The sequence below is a fragment of the Nematostella vectensis genome, chromosome 3, assembly GCF_932526225.1.
Source record: "Nematostella vectensis chromosome 3, jaNemVect1.1, whole genome shotgun sequence".
Lineage (NCBI taxonomy): Eukaryota > Metazoa > Cnidaria > Anthozoa > Actiniaria > Edwardsiidae > Nematostella > Nematostella vectensis.
This window is the reverse complement of record NC_064036.1, coordinates 6,383,910-6,403,222: the sequence shown is the minus strand read 5'-3', so window position 1 is coordinate 6,403,222 and position 19,313 is coordinate 6,383,910. Positions and strand designations below refer to the sequence as shown.

General features: G+C 36.9%; 1 protein-coding gene and 1 long non-coding RNA gene across 4 annotated transcripts; both read left to right on the top strand.

Moving 5' to 3' along the window:
* The first annotated feature begins 2,417 nt into the window (after positions 1 to 2,417).
* LOC116614188 lies at positions 2,418 to 11,225 on the top strand. Its single transcript, XR_007307385.1, has 2 exons — positions 2,418 to 9,899; positions 10,668 to 11,225. It is a non-coding gene; the product is annotated as an uncharacterized LOC116614188 (long non-coding RNA).
* Positions 11,226 to 12,166: 941 nt separating this feature from the next.
* LOC5506499 lies at positions 12,167 to 19,264 on the top strand. 3 transcript variants are annotated; one of them, XM_032374894.2, is made up of 15 exons: positions 12,167 to 12,264; positions 12,376 to 12,537; positions 12,812 to 12,902; positions 12,993 to 13,105; positions 13,416 to 13,592; positions 15,505 to 15,625; positions 15,772 to 15,951; positions 16,419 to 16,485; positions 16,585 to 16,635; positions 16,848 to 16,973; positions 17,524 to 17,593; positions 17,669 to 17,783; positions 18,253 to 18,414; positions 18,484 to 18,545; positions 18,957 to 19,264. In XM_032374894.2, the coding sequence occupies exons 2-15, from the start codon at positions 12,484 to 12,486 to the stop codon at positions 19,122 to 19,124; spliced, it is 1,557 nt and encodes a 518-aa protein (XP_032230785.1). In that variant the 5' UTR covers positions 12,167 to 12,264; positions 12,376 to 12,483; the 3' UTR covers positions 19,125 to 19,264. The 3 variants fall into 3 exon arrangements, with proteins under 3 accessions (XP_032230785.1, XP_032230786.1, XP_032230784.1); XM_032374895.2 differs by having other exon boundaries at positions 12,168 to 12,264; positions 16,845 to 16,973; positions 18,253 to 18,393; XM_032374893.2 differs by having other exon boundaries at positions 12,168 to 12,264; positions 16,845 to 16,973.
* The last annotated feature ends 49 nt before the right edge of the window (positions 19,265 to 19,313 follow it).

Below are 19,313 nucleotides of genomic sequence, written 5' to 3'. Positions count from 1 at the left end.
GAAATTCCCGATATTTTGCCGAAAAAATATCTTGTTTTCCTGAGTATATCAAAAAATATTCCTATAAAGTTCTATGAAATCAAAAACATAATTTTATTGGTAAGACAGGAATGCTGTAAAACCATTTCAGGTTCCGCAGGAGTCAAACCCTCCGAACATTTAGCACCAGGCATTTTGTTCGGGGCTGGTAATACGTACTTCGACTCATGGGATATAACATTTACGAGGAAAACCGCTGACCAAGCCACTGATGACACTTGACAATTGAGACAATGACAATTGAACCTAAAAATAGATTTCATCTCGATTTTCCAAGACAAAAATCGCCTGAACTCCTAAAACCAAAGCAATAATCTCAAATTTGATCTTTTTGTTTTTCTAAATATCTCGAAATTTTCTAAATATTCCAGGAGCTTCTAAACATTAAAAAAGTATCCGGATACTTGAAACTTGGCCTAATAAAACCTTTGCAAAAGGTTCTGTTTCCAAGCTTCATTCGAGTTGGAGAACAATGAATTCAATGCAGCCCAAGTGTTGCCCGCTCGCTAATCAAAGGAAATCATCCTTTATAATTAAGTTTCGCAAATGGTGTCACACAAAATTCGGACGAGCCTGCAATTTTATGGCAGCAATTTCTTTCAAATTCTTGCATATTGATCAAATCCCTTATTCTCGCAGCTTAAGGTCTGTTTTCTATCTTCCCGTCAATAAATCGCAGCTGCTTCGTCAAAACCGCACTCAATGGCAAAAGTAATACTTACCGCGAAAGAGCCAAATCTGCGATGTACTATTCTACTGACAGCAACAGTATTAAGACAATTGGCAGTCCTCAAATTTTCCAAATTGATCATTGTCAGTTACCCATACTGGTGGGTGTTTTCTCTTCACGATTTTTTCTTTGTCCTTGCCTCGCATATAAGACATGCAAAAGTCTTATCTGCATTTTTGACTTGTTCCCATATGCTTATCGTTTTTCTTGCATCTCATTTTTGTACCAGAACATTATGACACGCCACAAGATAATGCTACGTATAGTCTAAACAGTTGGAAGTACCAAAGAAAAACAAAAAATATAGTTTACAAAGTTATCCTTTCAATTGTATCAAAGCGTGTGTCGTAGCCATAAAATCTGATGCGAAAAATATTTCCCAAGTTAAAGGAAAGGAAAAAAAACGAATAAAGAAGGAATTGTGAAGTAGACCTCTCAATTGTAAATTGTTTATAAAACCAATAGAAATTTAATTAGTAGAAATTTAATTAATTTAATTTAATATCGGCATCGCGCATTTGAATAAAACCCAGCCGTTTCAAGATGAAATAATTATTTTTTTTTTGAGGTACGCTTACTTTAATATTGTTTATCAATGAGAGAGAATAATGATTAAAAAGAAAACTGCATGAAGCACTCCGTCCAAGAGTCATGTTTCCGGGTCATGGTGTGATTGTAATTTTTGTTCTTAGCGTATTGGAACAACACTGGCCTCGATTTTAAATAGCAAAAATAAAAACACGGAAACCCATCTCTTGGATAGAAAAGAAGATATATAAGTTCGTTAGGGAAGCCTATCGAGCTGAATATTGGGCTGAGAATAAAAAAATGGAACCAAGCAAAGTAAGCCAATAAATGCCAAATAATGAATCTATTACATGCAAATGTTATAGTATATATGTGATATGCGTTATAGTCTATATGAAACTTGGCCATCAAAAGCCGGAAATTTATAGTTCATAGAAAATAAATGAACTCTTCTGGTGGATAACACACAATATAGGCTTTTAAATTTAGTTATTATCGATATATATTGATTTCAAAATTGCAACTAAACAAAAACTCGGTTTTGAAGTCTGGGATGTACCTTACCAGTCTCATACCATTGGTTGTCTCAACTCTTCTCAAGGCCCTTTCACTTAGGTATGCTGTCCTTATTTATATGCACCAGTCTAGCACATCCTGCAAACACATCAATCAAGTCTTCTTTCTAAAGCAGTGGGGGGGGGGGGGGGGGGGATATATCGACAATATACTTGGATTGGTACCTTCTTATTTATGACCTCTACTATGGAAAAATATCCATATTATCCGTATTCTGCGTACTTCATGAAGCCAAATTTAAACCACTGAAGAGGCTAATGTGAAATGGAACGTTCACAGGTAATAGCGGCAGCTAATCACCCAAAACAGATAATGCTTCCTAACCTCCCGCCTGAGCAACAGGATCCCAACCCTTCTATAAAACGACGAAGTGCTTTTAGCAAAAAACTATTTCCTTTGCTAAAAATAATGCATCCAAAGAATTGTAACCAAGTTTATTTCTAAAAATACCATATATGTTGCGGTGCTCCGCGAGTGCAATCTAACGCTCCGGTATAGAACGGAGAACAAAATATTAATCAGTTTTTTTTTAAACTTAAAAGTGCTTTCTTATCCCATGCCTCTCAGAAAGTCAATTAGAAAAGGCTCCAGGCCATAACGGACTGCTCCACAGGGAACATTATGTCGTCATCGGTGACCTCTCGGTCAATAAATTTAAAATGGCGTTATTGTAGGGCAGAACCAGGGAGGCCGGAAAGGGAAATCAAGCTCGGTTTGAGCTATGTTGGAAATTGGGTTTATTGGAAGATCATTTAGTAATGGCATTATTCTATTTGGAAAACGCCTATGCTAAGCTATTGATTATAATAACGAAACAAGGGTGCGAAACTTATAAATGCAGTATAAAGTAAAATGCAGTCATAAAAATGCCAAAACTTAACAAGAAAATCCTATGGAAATTGTTTTTGTTCGAGATAGAAAACGCAAGCTCGAGAAATCCTCGAGTGATAGGGGTACCGAGACATTTGTCTAGAGTCATAACGTAGCAATGTTATTAGTTCCCTTTGACCTAGCCAATTTTCCATCAAACGGCGTGTCAGAATCGCACTGTTCTGGTTCGGGTGGTTCCAGATTAAATGTGGGGCCAAGCTTCTCTTTAATTCCATTTCGTGCGCAATAAAAGCCGTGCTTTGCATCCTTCCTCGAAGTTTTCTGGAGCTCTACGATAATGCGACTCTGACACGCCGTTTAATCTAGGTCTTAAATGTTTCTTGCTTCGAATACTTCCTTGTCTTCTTAATTCTCACGGGTATATGCTGATGGCTTCCTATTGATCACTCAAACGAGCATTTGTTTCTTATTTTAGACTTGTTAGGAAATTGGTACATCTCTAGTTTGTGGCTAAGCTACTTCCTTGAAACTTTACAATAATGTGATAACGATATGGAATAATATTCAAGTAATTAGCGGCGTCGATCAAAACTCCTAAAGTACCAATAATGGCCAACAAGGCTATAATAAAGGTTTAAGTACTGGTTTATTGGGGCAATTGGATTTGTCGGTTAAACTCGTTAAGGGTTGACAGACATAATCAAAGACATTTTTAATATAGCCATTTTGTTCGCCCGATGTGATAGCCCACTTCTCTTCCGATCTCTCGTACGCCCGTGCTGTGTAGGAAATTCGACTTTGAAATCGTTTGCCATACCACTTATTTGGTTTCAATTAGTTTTTGATTAAAAAAAACATACAAAGGCTACACAGTGTCCTTTTTTTCTGAAAAGAAAGATATTTCTAGTTTACCTTGTTTGTTAATTGATTTACAACATCCTAGAACAATTTTTGGCACTGTTATTGTGGATTATTACTTTAAAGATTTTTCTTCGGGGGAGTAGATTTTCCAGGCGCGTACACAGGGGGGTGCACAGGGTTCACACGCACCCCCCTTGGCGGCCAAAAAGTGGGTAAAATCTTATTAAGGAATCTTCAAATACTATGTTTTTCAATATGATACATGTGACTGAACACCGGTTCTTGCTCATGGCCAAGCAGCAGAGATACTACAAATCAAAGTGATGTACAAGCAGCAGAGATACTACAATCAAAGTGATGTACAAGTAGTAAGGATATTTATCGAGTAAAATCAGCTAGAATATATGGAAAGGTTATGGTAAATTATGGTTTCTTAAATTATTTACAGCAACTTTTGTAATTGTGTGGATCCTAGACTAATGTCTGATAAAGAATATTTTGTCTGGTTTCTGCACAAGGAAACAACTATAATATACATTTCTAAAACATTTCTATACAGTTTCTATAGGATGTTACTAAAACGGGGAACGTGGAGCGGGAAACAGGGAGCCGGGAACAGGGATCTGGGAACGAGTGATCAGCGGTAGGCACAGCGATGTAGCAACCTCACGTGCGTCTCTTTGGCTCTTCTCTCGTTAAAATGGATGGGTAAGTGAAATCACTGACTCTGTTTCTAAGAATTATGAATAATTCATGCGCCCATTGAATCGAATCTAATACGTTTTTCTTATTTTAGTGGAAGGTATGTTGAAAGGGATAATATGATAACAGTTTGCTTGGGTAGTTTAGTGCGAGCTAAAAACGCAATGGTAAACTTGAAAAGAGACTTATGGAAACATATTTTGAATCCGTGGATATTTTTGCAATCCTACATTGCCATGACTTCAAATTCTCATCCCATAGTGATGAAAAGCACTCTTTACAAATTTGAGGTGCTATTTTCAGTATTTTTATGATTATTGATGTTGAATGCTGCTGTTTTCCGTGACCATGACCCTTCTTTCCTCTAACACCAAGTTGACTGTTTACTAAATTAGACTATTGCAAAATGTTATTACTTTTCTGGCCCCATCTTATTTGTTTCTCTGTAGCAGCTTGCGATTTTAGCTCGCACTAAAGTTCCCAAGCAAACTGTTATCATATTACCCCTTTCAACATACCTTTCACTTGACTTGATCTCTATCACATCTAAAATAAGAGAAACGTATTAGATTCGATTCAATTGGCGCATGAATTATTCATAATTCTTAGAAACAGAGTCAGAGATTTCACTTACCCATCCATTTTAACGAGAGAAGAGCCAAAGAGACGCACGTGAGGTTGCTACATCGCTGTGCCCGACTTGCAGTAAAGGGAGACGAAATTCCATCGGACACGCGAGCGAAAAGTGGTGACAAAATGCCATCGAAATTGCAAACGACAAGAGGTGAAAGGATGTTATCGTACTCGCACGCGACAAGGAATGACGGGATGGCATCGGCCACGCATGCTACAGTGGAGTGACGCGGTGTCCAATGTTTTGAGTTAAAAATTGCACGGTATGCAAAGCTACGAACAGAAAAAGGTAATCAGCCTATATTATTTCCATTTGGTTTTTAGCTCTTACCAACTTGGATAGTTTGTGCTTTATTGGCCCTCCAAATTTCCGTCACATTTGCACCTGGCTGTGCCTTGGATGTTCCACTTGACGAACTTGCATCGACCACGCATCCTTTCTCCGGTTAACACCCACACGTAGGAGTAAAAACTCACAATCACTTGACAGCTCTGGAAAGGTCCAGACATGCTCCTACTGTCCACTGCCGGTTTGGTATTGTCTCATTCAGATTGTGAAGAGATTGTAGGGCAGGCAGTGAGTGTCTGACTCAGTAATGACCAACGATGTAAGCAGCGCGCGAGACGTGCTGCAGCAGAGCAGCAGATATTGGTGGAGAACCTCTATTCTGTTTCTCTTTGGCCCTTGCCACATCCCCCGCCAGGCAAGTGCGGAGGATGCGGCAAGAGTGTGGAAGGCTTGGTTTACAGATCCCTTGTCAGGATGCTGCCGAGTGAGAACAGCACTGGAGTGTCATTTTCACGAACGCCCCAGGTGTCCTTCTTTCCACTGTTGTAGAACGAGGACACTTGATCACAACCAGTTAGTTAATCTGAGCTTTGCTCGCTGAGCAGCTTATAGCCGCAAGAAACTGAAATAAGCTTTTCCCAGTTTTCGAGCATGATTAAACAGAAAACGTAGAAAAAGTTAGTTTTGAAGTTAAATTTCGGCGTTGTATCCTTATGAAGGATTCTTTCAGCGTGTAACAGATGTTTGTACGTGGTGTGATATGTATTAAAGTAATAGGTATATGGCTAACGTCATTACTCTTCATTTGTTCTCTAGATAGACTGTAAGTATACATAATTGGGTGTGGCATCCTATGTATTGTGCATGTTTGGTATTTTTTTGTACTTCAAACCAAAATTTCTCTAGAATTACTGTAAGTATTATTAAATAATGGGTGTCTTACCAATTTTATATGATAGAAAACGCTCATTTTAATCAAACTGCAAGGTTTTTTTTAGGAATGTATCATTCTATGAAATGTACTTTGTTTTCATTCAAAGAATTTATTTTATTACATCCCACCTGTAATTATACGAAATTGGGCGTGGCGTCCTAAGAAGAAATAATCACCATGAAGCAAAAAACATTTCGCGTGACTTTAATATGTACTTAAGTATTGTGTATGTCTGGTATGTATTTATAATCAAAAAACGTATATCCTCTAGAAGCGCTGTAAGTAATATCAAGAAGGTTTGTCTTACGAATTAATACTAAAAGACGTTTATTGTAATCAGATAGCAAGTTCTAAGTTCTGTATCATTCATTAAGATATTTTCTTCATTCAAAGGTTAATTACATGCAGCCCTATAAAACTGGAAGTATACGTTGTAGGGTGTGGCGTCCTATTGCAAATACTTGTGCTGTCAAGATCTTCCATCTTGCCAAATTTCATGCTTGTACTAAAAATGTGAACAATTCGGCATACTTTATGCACCATTTTCCTTTACTATAAGGCTGAATATGTTCTTAACGATTAACTTTTAGTGTATATAAAAATATAATACCCAATGAATTATTGGGAAGAAAATTACACAAATGATCAATTTAATTATGTATTTTAGAATATATCAGGACTAAAAAAGAAAAGTTTTTTTTCTGCCATTTGAGCCTTCCCATTTTTTAGCAACATGTTCTTAAAATTTGGTGAAATCTCAGGCTGGACGTTCTTATAAAAAGAACGTTCTTATAAAAGAGTGTAATGCAAAAAAAATAATACGCCCTTTCCTCATCGCAATCCATAACCTGCCTGTTTAGTTATAAATAAACAGTTACAAATAGGATAAACTTGATGAGATTTTTTATTTCAACATTTTTCAATTTCTCGTAGTAACGAAACTACTAATGAATAAATCAGCTTAAAGATGATAAAATGATACCTTTAGGCTACGAGAGATAAAACCCAGTTTAAGATGGGTTACCTACTCGATTGGGTCATCAAAGGCGAGTACTTCCCGGTTATATGAACCCCTGACCTGGATCAAACTAATTACAATTTCGAATTCCAGGAATAAAACAAAGCCCCATAGTTTTGAATAAAGTCGCCCTCAGTTTTGACTATTCATACATTTGTTATACACCTAATAAAAAAAAACGCTGTCAGTGCAATCGGTGAATGGCAAATGGCGAATAGCAGTCCCAAGACCGAAAGTGTTTGTGATTAATTATTCGCAAGCATTGAGATTATTAATAAACTCCAGCGATACCAGAGCCAGAGGGTGGCCTTAAATGGATTATCGTATGATAATTATTGATATCAATTGATAAGGTAAAAATTTCAAGTGAGTTTCAATTGTTATCAGCTTGAGTTAGGGGCTTGGGAAGTGGTATACAAATGATGGAAGGTGGTCGTGCTTATATTTTTACGGATCGTGTCATTTTTTTCTGGGTCGTGCTCAAGTTTTCCTTGTTTCGACTTTTGTGTCTCGAATTTCACTCTCTTAACTGCTAACACAAACTGACTTCCCCCCTCCCTCCCCCAGTACTAGACACTCGGGTTACATTCGTCATATGTCTTAGAATCTGCAGGCTTTCTAAAATTCTTAAAAAAGCTAAAACAAATCATGAGTTTTCAGTGGGCTTGTTTATTCAACAATCCACCATTAGATGAGAGACGGAAGACAGGCAGAAAGATAACAGATGTATCACGTCATCTGCTTGATGCTTCGAAATAATAGAGTTTCGATCCTTGTGGCCCACGAACAACATAAAACTCCTCGCGCAAAGAGAAAGACGCGCACGGATGTAGCTCCATCAAGTACCTTAAACCTAATAATATAATGATAATAATAATGTTAATCATAATAAAGAAATATAAAACATGAGGCAAGCATCTAAACAGTTTGAACTGATCATGTGTAAGCGTTGGCGATAAATGTTTATTTTTGCAACGCGCCCATGGGGTACTTTTTCTGTTACATGTGCGACGGAAAACATAAAGATTGATCGCTTCTATTTACCGAATGGCACTCTACCTAGCCCATTAATGTTTTCCACTCAAAGCAAAACATTTTAGGAAAGCCACTAATGCTAAACCTTTTATAAAACTGACTTCAATGGTGCCAAAATACTATACAATAGGAAACACCTATTGATTTGAAAAAAAAAACACACAAATGATTTGAAAAAAAGAGTTCTCTTAATTGACCGTGCTATTAAAGGAACACGGGATAAAATGTGAAAACGAAAGGGATTTCTTTTGACTGCACAATCTAGACGCTGTATTGCACAGCAGAAATGTTATTAGGACTTCCACTCCGTGTCCTATAAAATAACATCATGAATCTTTTTAGACGACAGCTTGGTTAATGATTACTTTTATCGTCGCAAGAAGTGAAAAATTGCAAAATGGCCCTCCTGTGCCAAAGATTTCTGTGTCTCGGGTTCTCTTTGCTTCGCGGAACAAAGGAAACGAGCGACACGCTGCTTAGGAGGGTATTACGAAATATGTTTATAACTGAATGATCTAGTTAGATAATTGATTTTTATAAGTTTATCCTTTTTGTCAACAGCATGCAGCTTTGTCTTTATTAGCGTAATGCGATGTATATTCATGTGTGACTTTAAATCAGCTCTTTTAAAAATATTGGGAAATGGAAAAAATGACTTTTTTGGCGTCTTTCTAGTTCTTTTTTTTAATCAAAGAGCAGCGGGTTAAAAAAAATTAATAGTTCAGGTAGTACCAACAGGGTGTCGTGCCAGTAAATTAACAGCAAAATGAGGGTAATTCGCCCAAGGATAGGGAAAAAGTGGGATTCAAAGATAATATGGAAAAAGGAACAAGCAACAGGCTCTTATAACGATTGAAAATCAAAACGTATGTGGCGAACACAGAATTAATCGATAAACAGTGCAGTCATAGCTCCAGTTATTCCACGTAAACGCGATTATCTATCGTAAATGAAAATGTTTGTAAAATCAAGCTATTACAAAAAGTTAGATTGCAGTGATTGAAAATGTAAGTTAAGAAGTTGATAATGTTCCTGTTTTCCTTCAAAATAAGCTAACATCCCCTTGACTTTCTCATATCCGAGTTATTCCTCTTTCTTTTGGTTTTGTTTATGTTTTAGACTTCCAATACTTTAGACTTTTACCATACAAGTTCACAAAGAAAAGGAGATATTGCTTTCAAAGGAATACACAGAGTTTATTACCACGGTTCTAACTATTGGAAGTGTTTTTTCTTTCACATATGATCTTTCAGGACATAGATGACAATTAAAAGTGTGCATTATGAATAAAACGACCTGGCAAAAAAGTTGCACCTGTTTTCTTTCAATGAACGATTAGTCACAAATGGTTGTTAAGAAACCGTGGAAACCTGGGGGTGTTTTCTAACTCCTGTTATTCAAGGGGTGAACATATAAATGGAGATTCAAGTTCCTCTTTCCTGCGCGTTACTTTACTAAAGATTCCAGTAGCACATAAAACGAGTAGCTCATCATATCTCTGACTGGCATCATGGTGAAACCCATTTTCTGTTTTGGTTTTCTTCTAATTTTAGCTCTACAAGTTATTTCTCATTCAACGGATGATTACGGACTGAATGGACAATCGCTCGAGGACTCAGGAGGCCAACTCAAGCGAAAGGCTGACGACTTTAGACCACCCTGTGTAAATGCTATATGTTCTAGGAGAAGAAGGCGGCGAACGAGCGCTAAAGCCAAAAGGAAGGTAGGGTTGACGTTGAAACATGAAAAATTGGAGCTTCCGTTGATAGATCTCACGGGGTACGCGGAATGAGTTTGATGGGCGTTTTGACCAGATGGAAATCGCAAGATGATATAACACAAAAAATGATCAACGAGTGAAAAATAAATGGATTTGCATTTTAAAAGATAATATGAAATACATAAAGAATGAAAAAAGAGGTAAAAAGACAATACGGAAAAGGCAATACCTGGTCCCTTACAAGAAAAAAAAAGTATTTTACACGACAAAATTATTGTCTGTTTTAACATATGTAAAAATAACTTATTGAGAAATCAATGGAAGCCTGAAGATAACTAAAAAATACTTAGCCACATAGCAAAGTATTTTTTTATATAAATATGGTGAATGGTAAAAGGGGAAATAACGGCGATCATTGTTGGAGGTAAGGGATTCTTACAGCTGTTTCGCAGTAGCGAGATTGGCTTGTTGAACTTGTGTTTGTTTGAGATTCGGCTTTTCCGCGCCGGAAAACAAATATACATGTGAACAAGGAGCTTTTCAACGATATTAAAACTTTTTTAAATTAACATGTAAAATAAGTTTCGCAATCTCCTTCGATTTTAAACAATTCCATTTCCTTCATCGTCAAAGTATTTTTGTGAAAAAGAAACAAGAGATGCACCTTTGGAAGGAAGGAATCACAGAAAAAGTTGGTTGGAAACGGTGAAAAAAGGAAAAAATAATAATAAATAAAGTAAGCAAAATTAAGTGACTTATTTTTTTTTTCAGATCGACACTCAAAGTCAAGTAGAGTTTGAGGAACTCGGACCTGAGGACACTTACGAACCTGCAGTCATCGAACACTCAAAACAGTTCACATATGTTACACCAGTGGATGAGCCTAATACTAGACATGCGCGACATTAAGCGGCTATAAATCATTCTGCAATCTTAGTTCTATGTTGTATGCATAGATGGAATGGAATAACATACAGATTCTTCCAGCCTCCGGGACAGTTCCGAGGGGCTCGAAAGGACATTGTTTGGACAGACATTGGGTATTGGGCATCGACGTCCAGGATATATTTTTCCAGAATAAAATCTGTATAATTTTAAATAAGCTTAATAAAATGTTTGCAAACAGTTTCTTGGAATACAGACCAGTCAAAATTTCTTGTATATGAACGCAAGTCCTTCGATCACACTTTTCTGTAATCTTTTTTTCTCTCTCTAAATCACAGGTCGCCCAGGCTCACGGCGAATGTAGAACAGGTCTATTTCAGAGTTTGTACGAGAGAGATGAGCTTGTTGCAATCTTGCTGAAATAAATATTCTGACTTCGAAAAACAGTAGTTTAACGGTGTGCTATCTCATTAATTATCGATGCTTCTAAATTCCAGTTCCATTCTAAGCTGTTTTAGCAGTTAGCAGTTAGCCGCTGCGAATTCTTTCCGTCAACTCCAGTATATAAAACAGACAAGGTTGCAAACTCCGACGTTCATATCGAAAAAAGAGGCCTATATGCATATTTTTTATGTCTAATTTTTATGTTTTTGGTGTAAAAAGGGAGATAACATTGATAAAAGTTCGGTTTGATAATGTCTGCGGAAGAAAGTTACGGTTCTCCTGCAACTCCTGCTATAAAGAAGAGTTGCTTTTGTTTTCGTCAGCAGTCAGAAGATTCATACAATTATTTTATTCAAGCATGGCAAGCATATTCCAACAACAAATAAAATGATATCGAGTGGTGGTTTGTTTCGTAATACCGTTCATAAATGCTGTAGGCTACAAGTTTATGTGTTTATTTTTCAATAAGTAAGTAAATATGAAAATACAATATGCATTGTGGTAGTATCAACTAACTCTACTGAGGAGACGTTTGTGAAATTATCGCAGTGTGCGGGCACCGCAGGGCTCCCGCACGGCGACCAAAAAAACATAATCGCATAGTTATTATCACAGGGAGCCCAAGCTCACAATTCACCGATTGGTTAGAAGTGTTCATTTTAATTACCTCTGTAAGTTTCGTAAAATTTGGTCACCCCTACCTCACTTTACTATATGAAACATATATATTATGTAGAGTGAGGTAGGGGTGACCGAATTTTACGAAACTTTGGCTCCCTGCTGGTTATTATATACCGTTTTTCTACATCCGCGCGCGGCATGTGGCTGCGTTGCCTCTGATCACTCAGTCTCGACCCTCGACCTCCTCTACCCAGTCGTAAAAAAAGGGATCTCAAGGGATTGGGTACGAGTCTGGATCGGCGCTCAACTGCTCAAAGGATTGCGCGCCTCGCTCTTCTTCTTTTGAGCGACTTGGTACGAGTCTGCTTCTACAAAGAGAGCAAAGAGAGTCTATGGTAGCTGGGTCCCCGAACAGCCTGTTCGTATAACAATCAGACTATGAGTATATGTTCTCCTTGTTCCCTTTCTTTTGAGTATGACGGGTTGCCTGTGCTTTAATTGATTATTCGTTCCCTGTGTCATTTCGTAGGCAGCCTAGCACTTGCTTTTCAAGATGGCGGCCGATAAAATATTGTGTTCTGATTCTAACTTGAAGCAGTCAATCATTTCTATCGCTGGAAGAGCTTAGGGTCATATAATGGGCTCCTCTTATACTTACACAAGCGATGTAGACGACAATTTGCTCTTTCAGGTACGACATCGCTTATTTTCCGTATGAACTTATACCACACGTGCGCATTTACAAACCGGACAGTTGGTGTGCATATATGGGCTCACATTCACTGCGCTTTTGTGAGCTTTCAGGCATTGCGCCCAGATTTTTAGTTGAGTTCAAGGATCGCGTGATGTCTTGTTTTGATTATAGTTGTTCTATGTTTTTTTTTTTTTTTTTTTTTTTTTTTTTTTTTTTTTTTTTTTTTTTGTACGATAGCTACTTTTTAATTATTCTGCGTTATTCCATTTAGGAAAATAGGCGTTATTTGAAGACAGTTCCATGCCAGACCAGCAATTTCCGGGAACCGAGTAGTGGACTGCCCCTTTCTTATGCTGCACCAGGTAAAAAGAAAAAAACGATTCATTTGGCCATTTCGGAAATGGTACTGATTCTATGTTATAATAATGTGGTTGTTTTTATCGAAATTGTAGGAATTTTTACAGGACAACACTCTCTTGCACATCAGCCAGAGTTCTGTGCTAGTTGCAAAGCAAAGCAATCCATAAAAATCAAACAACTCAATTCTTTTGAGTCTTCTGGTAAGGTATGTACAACCAAGAAAAACAAGGATACTTATTCAATTTAATTGTTCATAACAAATGGTAAGGACTTTTTCAATTCTTGATAATTGCTAAGCCTAAACATTTTTTTTCATGTTGCTATCAGTTTTTTTATATGTTTCATGTATTATGTATCATATTCTCAAACCAAGTAGGAATCTAAATTCTGAATACGTATCCAGCCTTAAATGAAGGCCACTCAAAACAATTAGCAATCCCAACAAAGGGGAAAAAGAAAATGGGTGATTATGATACTTATTAATTCAACTGCTTGATACATCTGTTTACATTTAGAGAGATTTTTGTGATGAGTTTGAGGAGTACAGAGCTTTATTGGATCTAACATACGGACTGTGCCCAGCATGTGAGTCGGTGCTGAATAGTCATCTGGCAAACCAAGAAAAGGATTTACGCTGCATTATGTTAAATAATTATCTTCAGCTTTCAAAAATAACACCTTTACCCAATAAGGTGAGTTACTAACGACTAACGCTTAAATCATTACTTACAAACTCATAATATATTATACAGCAATCAGTTTGGATTCCGCCCTAAACACTCAACAACTCATGCTGTACTAAGCGCTGTTGACAAAATACAGAAAGCCATAGAATTGGGCCAATTTTCGTGCGGACTTTTCCTTGACCTTAGTAAAGCTTTTGATACTGTAGACCACTCGATTCTTTTACGCAAACTCCAACATTATGGAATTTGTGGCATCGCATATGACTGGTTTTCTTCCTACCTTACAAATCGAAAACAGTTCACACAAATTGGAGGCAGCAAATCTTCACTGAGGTCCATCTCCTACGGAGTTCCCCAAGGGTCTGTGCTTGGTCCGGTTCTTTTTCTACTATACATTAACGACTTTAACAACTCCTCCCAAACCCTAGACTTTAACATATTTGCAGATGATTCCAATTTGTTCTATTCAAACAAAAACCTAACTAATTTAGAATATACCGTGAATTACGAACTAAAATATATATACGTGGTTTTGTGCCAATAAACTCTCTAAATATAGATAAAACTAACTTTGTGTTATTCCATCCTCTCCAGAAAAAAGTAACTCATCCTATAAAACTAAAGATAAACAATAAACCAATCGAATCAGAAAAATACATAAAATATTTAGGAATAATGATTGACTCACATCTTAACTGGAAATGCCACATAACGGGGCTTTGCAAAAAACTTAAACGTAATCTAGGAGCACTCTCAAAGATACGTTACTTTGTCAACATTAACATTTTGAAACAACTATATTATTCACTTATTGTTTTCCCCCATATAACTTACGGAATTTTAGTATGGGGCAACACCTATAGTACAACACTAAAACCTCTCTTTTTAATGCAAAAACCTGCGATATGAATTATGACTTTTTCTAAATTCGATGCCCCATCTTCCCCTAACTTCAAACAACTAGGACTTCTCAAGGTTAAAGATATAGTTTACTTCCACACAGCGGAACTCTCCCCACAACTTTTGACTCTTTCTTTCATATAATTTCCCACAAATACAACACCCGACTTTCTGCCAAATCTAGTTACACCCTACCTAAAGCACGAACCAACTACGGGAAATTCAACATCTGATTTAGACGTATACTAATTTGGAACGAACTCACCAAAAATGAAAAAGACTTAAATATGAAATCCTTCAAAAAAAAAAATTATCAGACGACATGGTCGCCACCTATTAACCCAACCACATCTTCACCTGTAACCCATACTATCACCTAATTCTTGGCCATATATTCCTTCCTTCCTTCCTTTTGTCTTTGTTTCCGCTCTGCTTGTACCAGCTTGTATTCTTGTCGTATCCTTGTTGTATCCTTGTCGTGTCTCTATATTTGTGTTTTCTCGTACATTCTTGCTTATGCACACAGCCTCCAGATCTCCAAAGTAGGATTTTTCCCTAACATTTAAGTGCACCCTAGCCTGTTTAGCTCTCAAGCTAATCTAGGGTGCCCGCACCGAAGCATTGTCCCCCCTTGGTATGCAACCCTAGGTTGTTTTTCTCTCCTCTCCCTCTCAATAAATATATGAATATAAAAAGAAAAAAAGAAAAAGAAGAGTAATATTATATCTCTAATGAAAAAAAAAACAAAAACAACCTATGTAACACTTAATTTTGTGTGCAAATAAAAGATGTTTGTTGTTTGTTGTTTGTTGCTGTAACGAGAAAAGAGAGAGAGAGAAAAAAAAATAAAAAATAAAAAAACAATACTAATAAGACAAAACCTTAAAGATATCTTTATCTTTCTGTAGATCTATGCTAAATGTAGATACAAGGCAACTTGTGCAGTAGAATGGATGTCTAATAGCTCATGATATGAATTTTTTCATTCATTCATTCATTTATTTAATTTCTTACCTAGGGTAGCAACCGAAGAGAGTCGAGGATGTCTCCATGGACTATAGTACTTCAGTTCTCCTCTCTTCTTTTTCTGACATTGCTTTTAAAAGCAGAAATTTGCAAGTGCAACCTTCTCTATAAAGGTAGGCATCTTCTCTGAATAAGAGCATTTTAAATCATAACTGTAGTGGTGAATGTGCAACACCTTTCCTTAGAACTGAAGGGGAAGTGATTCTACTATTTTAGCAATGTGACCTTGCTTATTGATCCGGTTTGTTTTGTTGCTTAGAAAATGTTTTCACATTATCCATTCAAAATCTTCTGAGAAGACTTCATGATGGCTTGGAGGCATGGTTACATCATTGGAAGCCAGGGAAAAGTATTTATTCCCCAGTGCTGTTTGAAATTGTAACAGTCATCTGTGCTGGTTACAGGAAATGGGCATTAATGCAGACTTTCATCCTAAGGAGTAAGTGAAGCTCTTTATTTGTATTTTTCTGTGCATATCTGCTGACGAGTAAAGGGAGTCTCATGTGTAGTGCACAATCTAAGAAGTAGTAGTAATAGTAGTAGTGCATTTGCATGGTACTGTACACGTTTATAATTCAAGCCTTTTGTCCTGAGCATGGTTCCGATTTTATTTAATTTGCTTTCACATGAATTGTCAAGTAGAATGACATCAACAAGCCTTGTTATTACTCATGACTTCAGAGGTTTGGAGAGTATTTAGCTTTTCTTTGATCATTTGCCCTTGTCCTATACAGGACGATATGAACATTGTTTTTTTTTGTCCAAACTATGTATCTTGTCTCATATTAAGTTGTCCTAAACAGGGGTTACGGATCTCCTGCAGCAGACCTCTACCCGAACAGGACATTCTGTTTATAAGATAATCTAATACAGGAGATTAACTTTATTATCTTTATTATTTGTTAGATCCTCTTCATCTTGTTTCCATCAGTTTTATTATTCAAGTTGTCAACTTTGTTAGATGGCAAACCAGGTAATTTTCTATTTAAAACATTTTTTTCTGTTTTGTGTTTCATTGATTTTTTTAAAAAACAATATCATTGCACTAATAACTAGGTGTGTGTGTTTTCAGGTTGGGGATTGTGACTCTGGTGGTGTCTTTTTCTCTTGGTGTTTTATTATGGTAAAGGTTTCTGCAAACTCAGACAGCACTCATGACAAATTTATTAGGCTTTTCCAATAATTTCATTTGATGATCTTTTGGTAATTTTGATATACAGTAGCCAAATTTTTTTTTTAAATGCAGTACAGTAATTGCTTTTTATTGCAAATATACTTGATATTGAGTATCTCAGAAATTTATTTTCCATTAAACCTTGTTGCTTTCATTAGTAGTGAAGCTGATACAATACAGACCATAGGTCCTATCCTCGCTTTAGTCTGCTGGGCTCTGAATCTCATCGCTTGTATCTATGCTGCCCTGCTGAATTATAGAAGCTCAAAAGTAGTGAAGAAAAAAAGGCAAGTGATGTGTTGGAATAGAATTCATAGATGTGCATATAAGCAAATGATAGGATACCTAAACACTACCCTCACTTTTGTCTGTGACATTTAAATATGATAACATATTGTTCATTAAGAGGAGAATTCCATCCCTCTACACTACACCATCCAGCCTTGAAGTATTGGTAAAGATGATAAAACTCAAAAGATTACCTAACTGCACTTTTCAACCTCCCCCCCCCCCCCCAAAGGTAGTCTTCAACCCTCAAAAGTTCTTACTAATAATGTTAAACCTATTCAAAATACCCAAATACCCCTCCCCCCTGCTGTGCTTTTATCCTTGTTCCCCCTTTCAGACTTGTATAAGTCTTTATCAGACCTTAGGGTAAGGTTCTTCCATTGCCTTGTTGCCACACATGGAAAAAGCAAGGTATTTGAAGATTCCTTAATAAGAAATGACACACTTTTTGGCCGCCAAAGGGGGGGGGAAGGAGTGCAGTTGCATGCCTGCTGATAACCCTCGAAGCAAGAGACTGTTCAGGTTTTGTAATGTTTGTATCTTTTGCAGGATACGGTCTTGTCGAAGTAGTACGCCTTGCTCAACAGATTCCTATAAACAGGAAAACCAGTTCAGTGAGGTATGTAAATATATTGAAGATAGTGAATTCCTTAAACTTTATGGTTATTTAGTTTAAAAAGTTTTCTGATTTCAGGATTCTGATGATGATGCTGAAGATAATCTTCCTAGTTATTTTGACCACACCCTTAATTGGTTATCGCTAGACATGTCAGACAGCCAAAAAGTACAAGCGAGGACCAGTAGTCCAGGTAACTACAGACATAAGCACATCACAGGCAGTGATAATGAACATCTGCCTCAAAACCAGGACAAGTAACAATATCCTTCCATCAAGATAAGGTGGTCAATAGAGTATTCAACAATTACTAAGGAATAATTGTTATTCACACTAAATTCACACTAGTAAGTCAAATTGAATAGCCAAAACATTTGTCTAGTCTGGTCTAGTCTGGGGGGGGGCACAATGCAAAAACATTAAGAAAATATTTTGGGGCATGGCCATGCCCCTACTGGTAATTTCCTGGTCATTTTTTTTAATATTGGGGGGCACATGCTCCCAGTGCCCCATCCTCTGCTTTGGCCCCGAGTAGCATGGCAAACAAACATGATTACAGGGCTTCACTGGGGTTTTGACATATAAATGATTCTATTAAATCATTTTCTTTTACATGCTAGACAAATGTTCTAGAGCAATTGTTTTGTTTTTCTCTGGCTTAGGCTCCTATTGGTCTGGTGTGACCATCCCTATGAGCACTACACTACAAGACTCTACTCCAAGTCCTCTTGTAGCAACGGGTGAAAGGCCTCTCATAGTTCCTGCTACCCTCAACCTCAGCAATGGCAGCCTGTGCAGAGGAGGTCTAAATCAAACTTCCCATGGTGTGTTTGAGCACCATCCTTAGAAATGATCAAGAGAGATTTAGAACTTTCTCTTTTTCTTTCTTTCAGCAAATCACCAAATGCATGATATTAGCATGGAGTCTCAAGGGGAGGAGGAAAATGAGGAAAAAGTCAGTAATGAATGACAGTAATTACAGAAGCAAAAATACCTATTGTTAAAAGCATTAAAAGAGATTTTAAAATAATACCTAGTGTGAGAAAAAGATGATTTTAAAATAAGCCCATCTCTATTAAGACCCCTTCCTCTTTGAGATGAAAAAGACAAATAAGAAAAATGCCTAGGGGCTAAAAAGAGCTTTTTCAGAAGCTTGGTGGCACAGCCACGCCCCTACTGGTCATTTCCTTATAATATTTGAAAATAATGGGGGGAGGGGTACCCCCAGTGCCTTACCCCCTACTCTGACCCTGTAGAAGATGTAGAAAACTAAAGAATGTAGGAGATTATTTTATTGAAAAGCTAACAAATTGATGATTAAACTACTTCTATTTTACAATAGTAAATTGAACTTTCTCTTCACTAGGGGCCCTTTCAAGCATACCCTCAGAAAGACCAATCTCCAAGATGGAGTCCTGCTGGGATTGTCTGCGGGATGCTCTTCTCATTAAAATGTTTGCTTATTATTAGTTTGCTCTGTAACATTGCCTTAATTTTCTTGCTTGTAAAACAACTGCGCACATCAGATAAATAAGCTACTCCTAAGTGAAGTTTTATACATGACGACTTTAAAAAGCTGCAGAGATGTAGTTATATTACTATATATTACTAATATTACTTAACATTATAAAAGAATGTAAATGTATATTTTTTCAATAAAATTATTTATATTTCTTCCATTAGATTGTGGGGAAAACATCGCAATTCGCCAAATAGGAAAAAC

Coding starts and splice junctions, on each gene's coding strand:
- LOC5506499 (XM_032374893.2), top strand. CDS start 12,484: ATGGGCTCCTCTTATACTTACACAAGCGATGTAGACGACAATTTGCTC. Junction 16,974..17,523: donor AAAGTAGTGAAGAAAAAAAG/GCAAGTGATGTG, acceptor TATCTTTTGCAG/GATACGGTCTTGTCGAAGTA. Junction 17,784..18,252: donor AGCGAGGACCAGTAGTCCAG/GTAACTACAGAC, acceptor TCTCTGGCTTAG/GCTCCTATTGGTCTGGTGTG.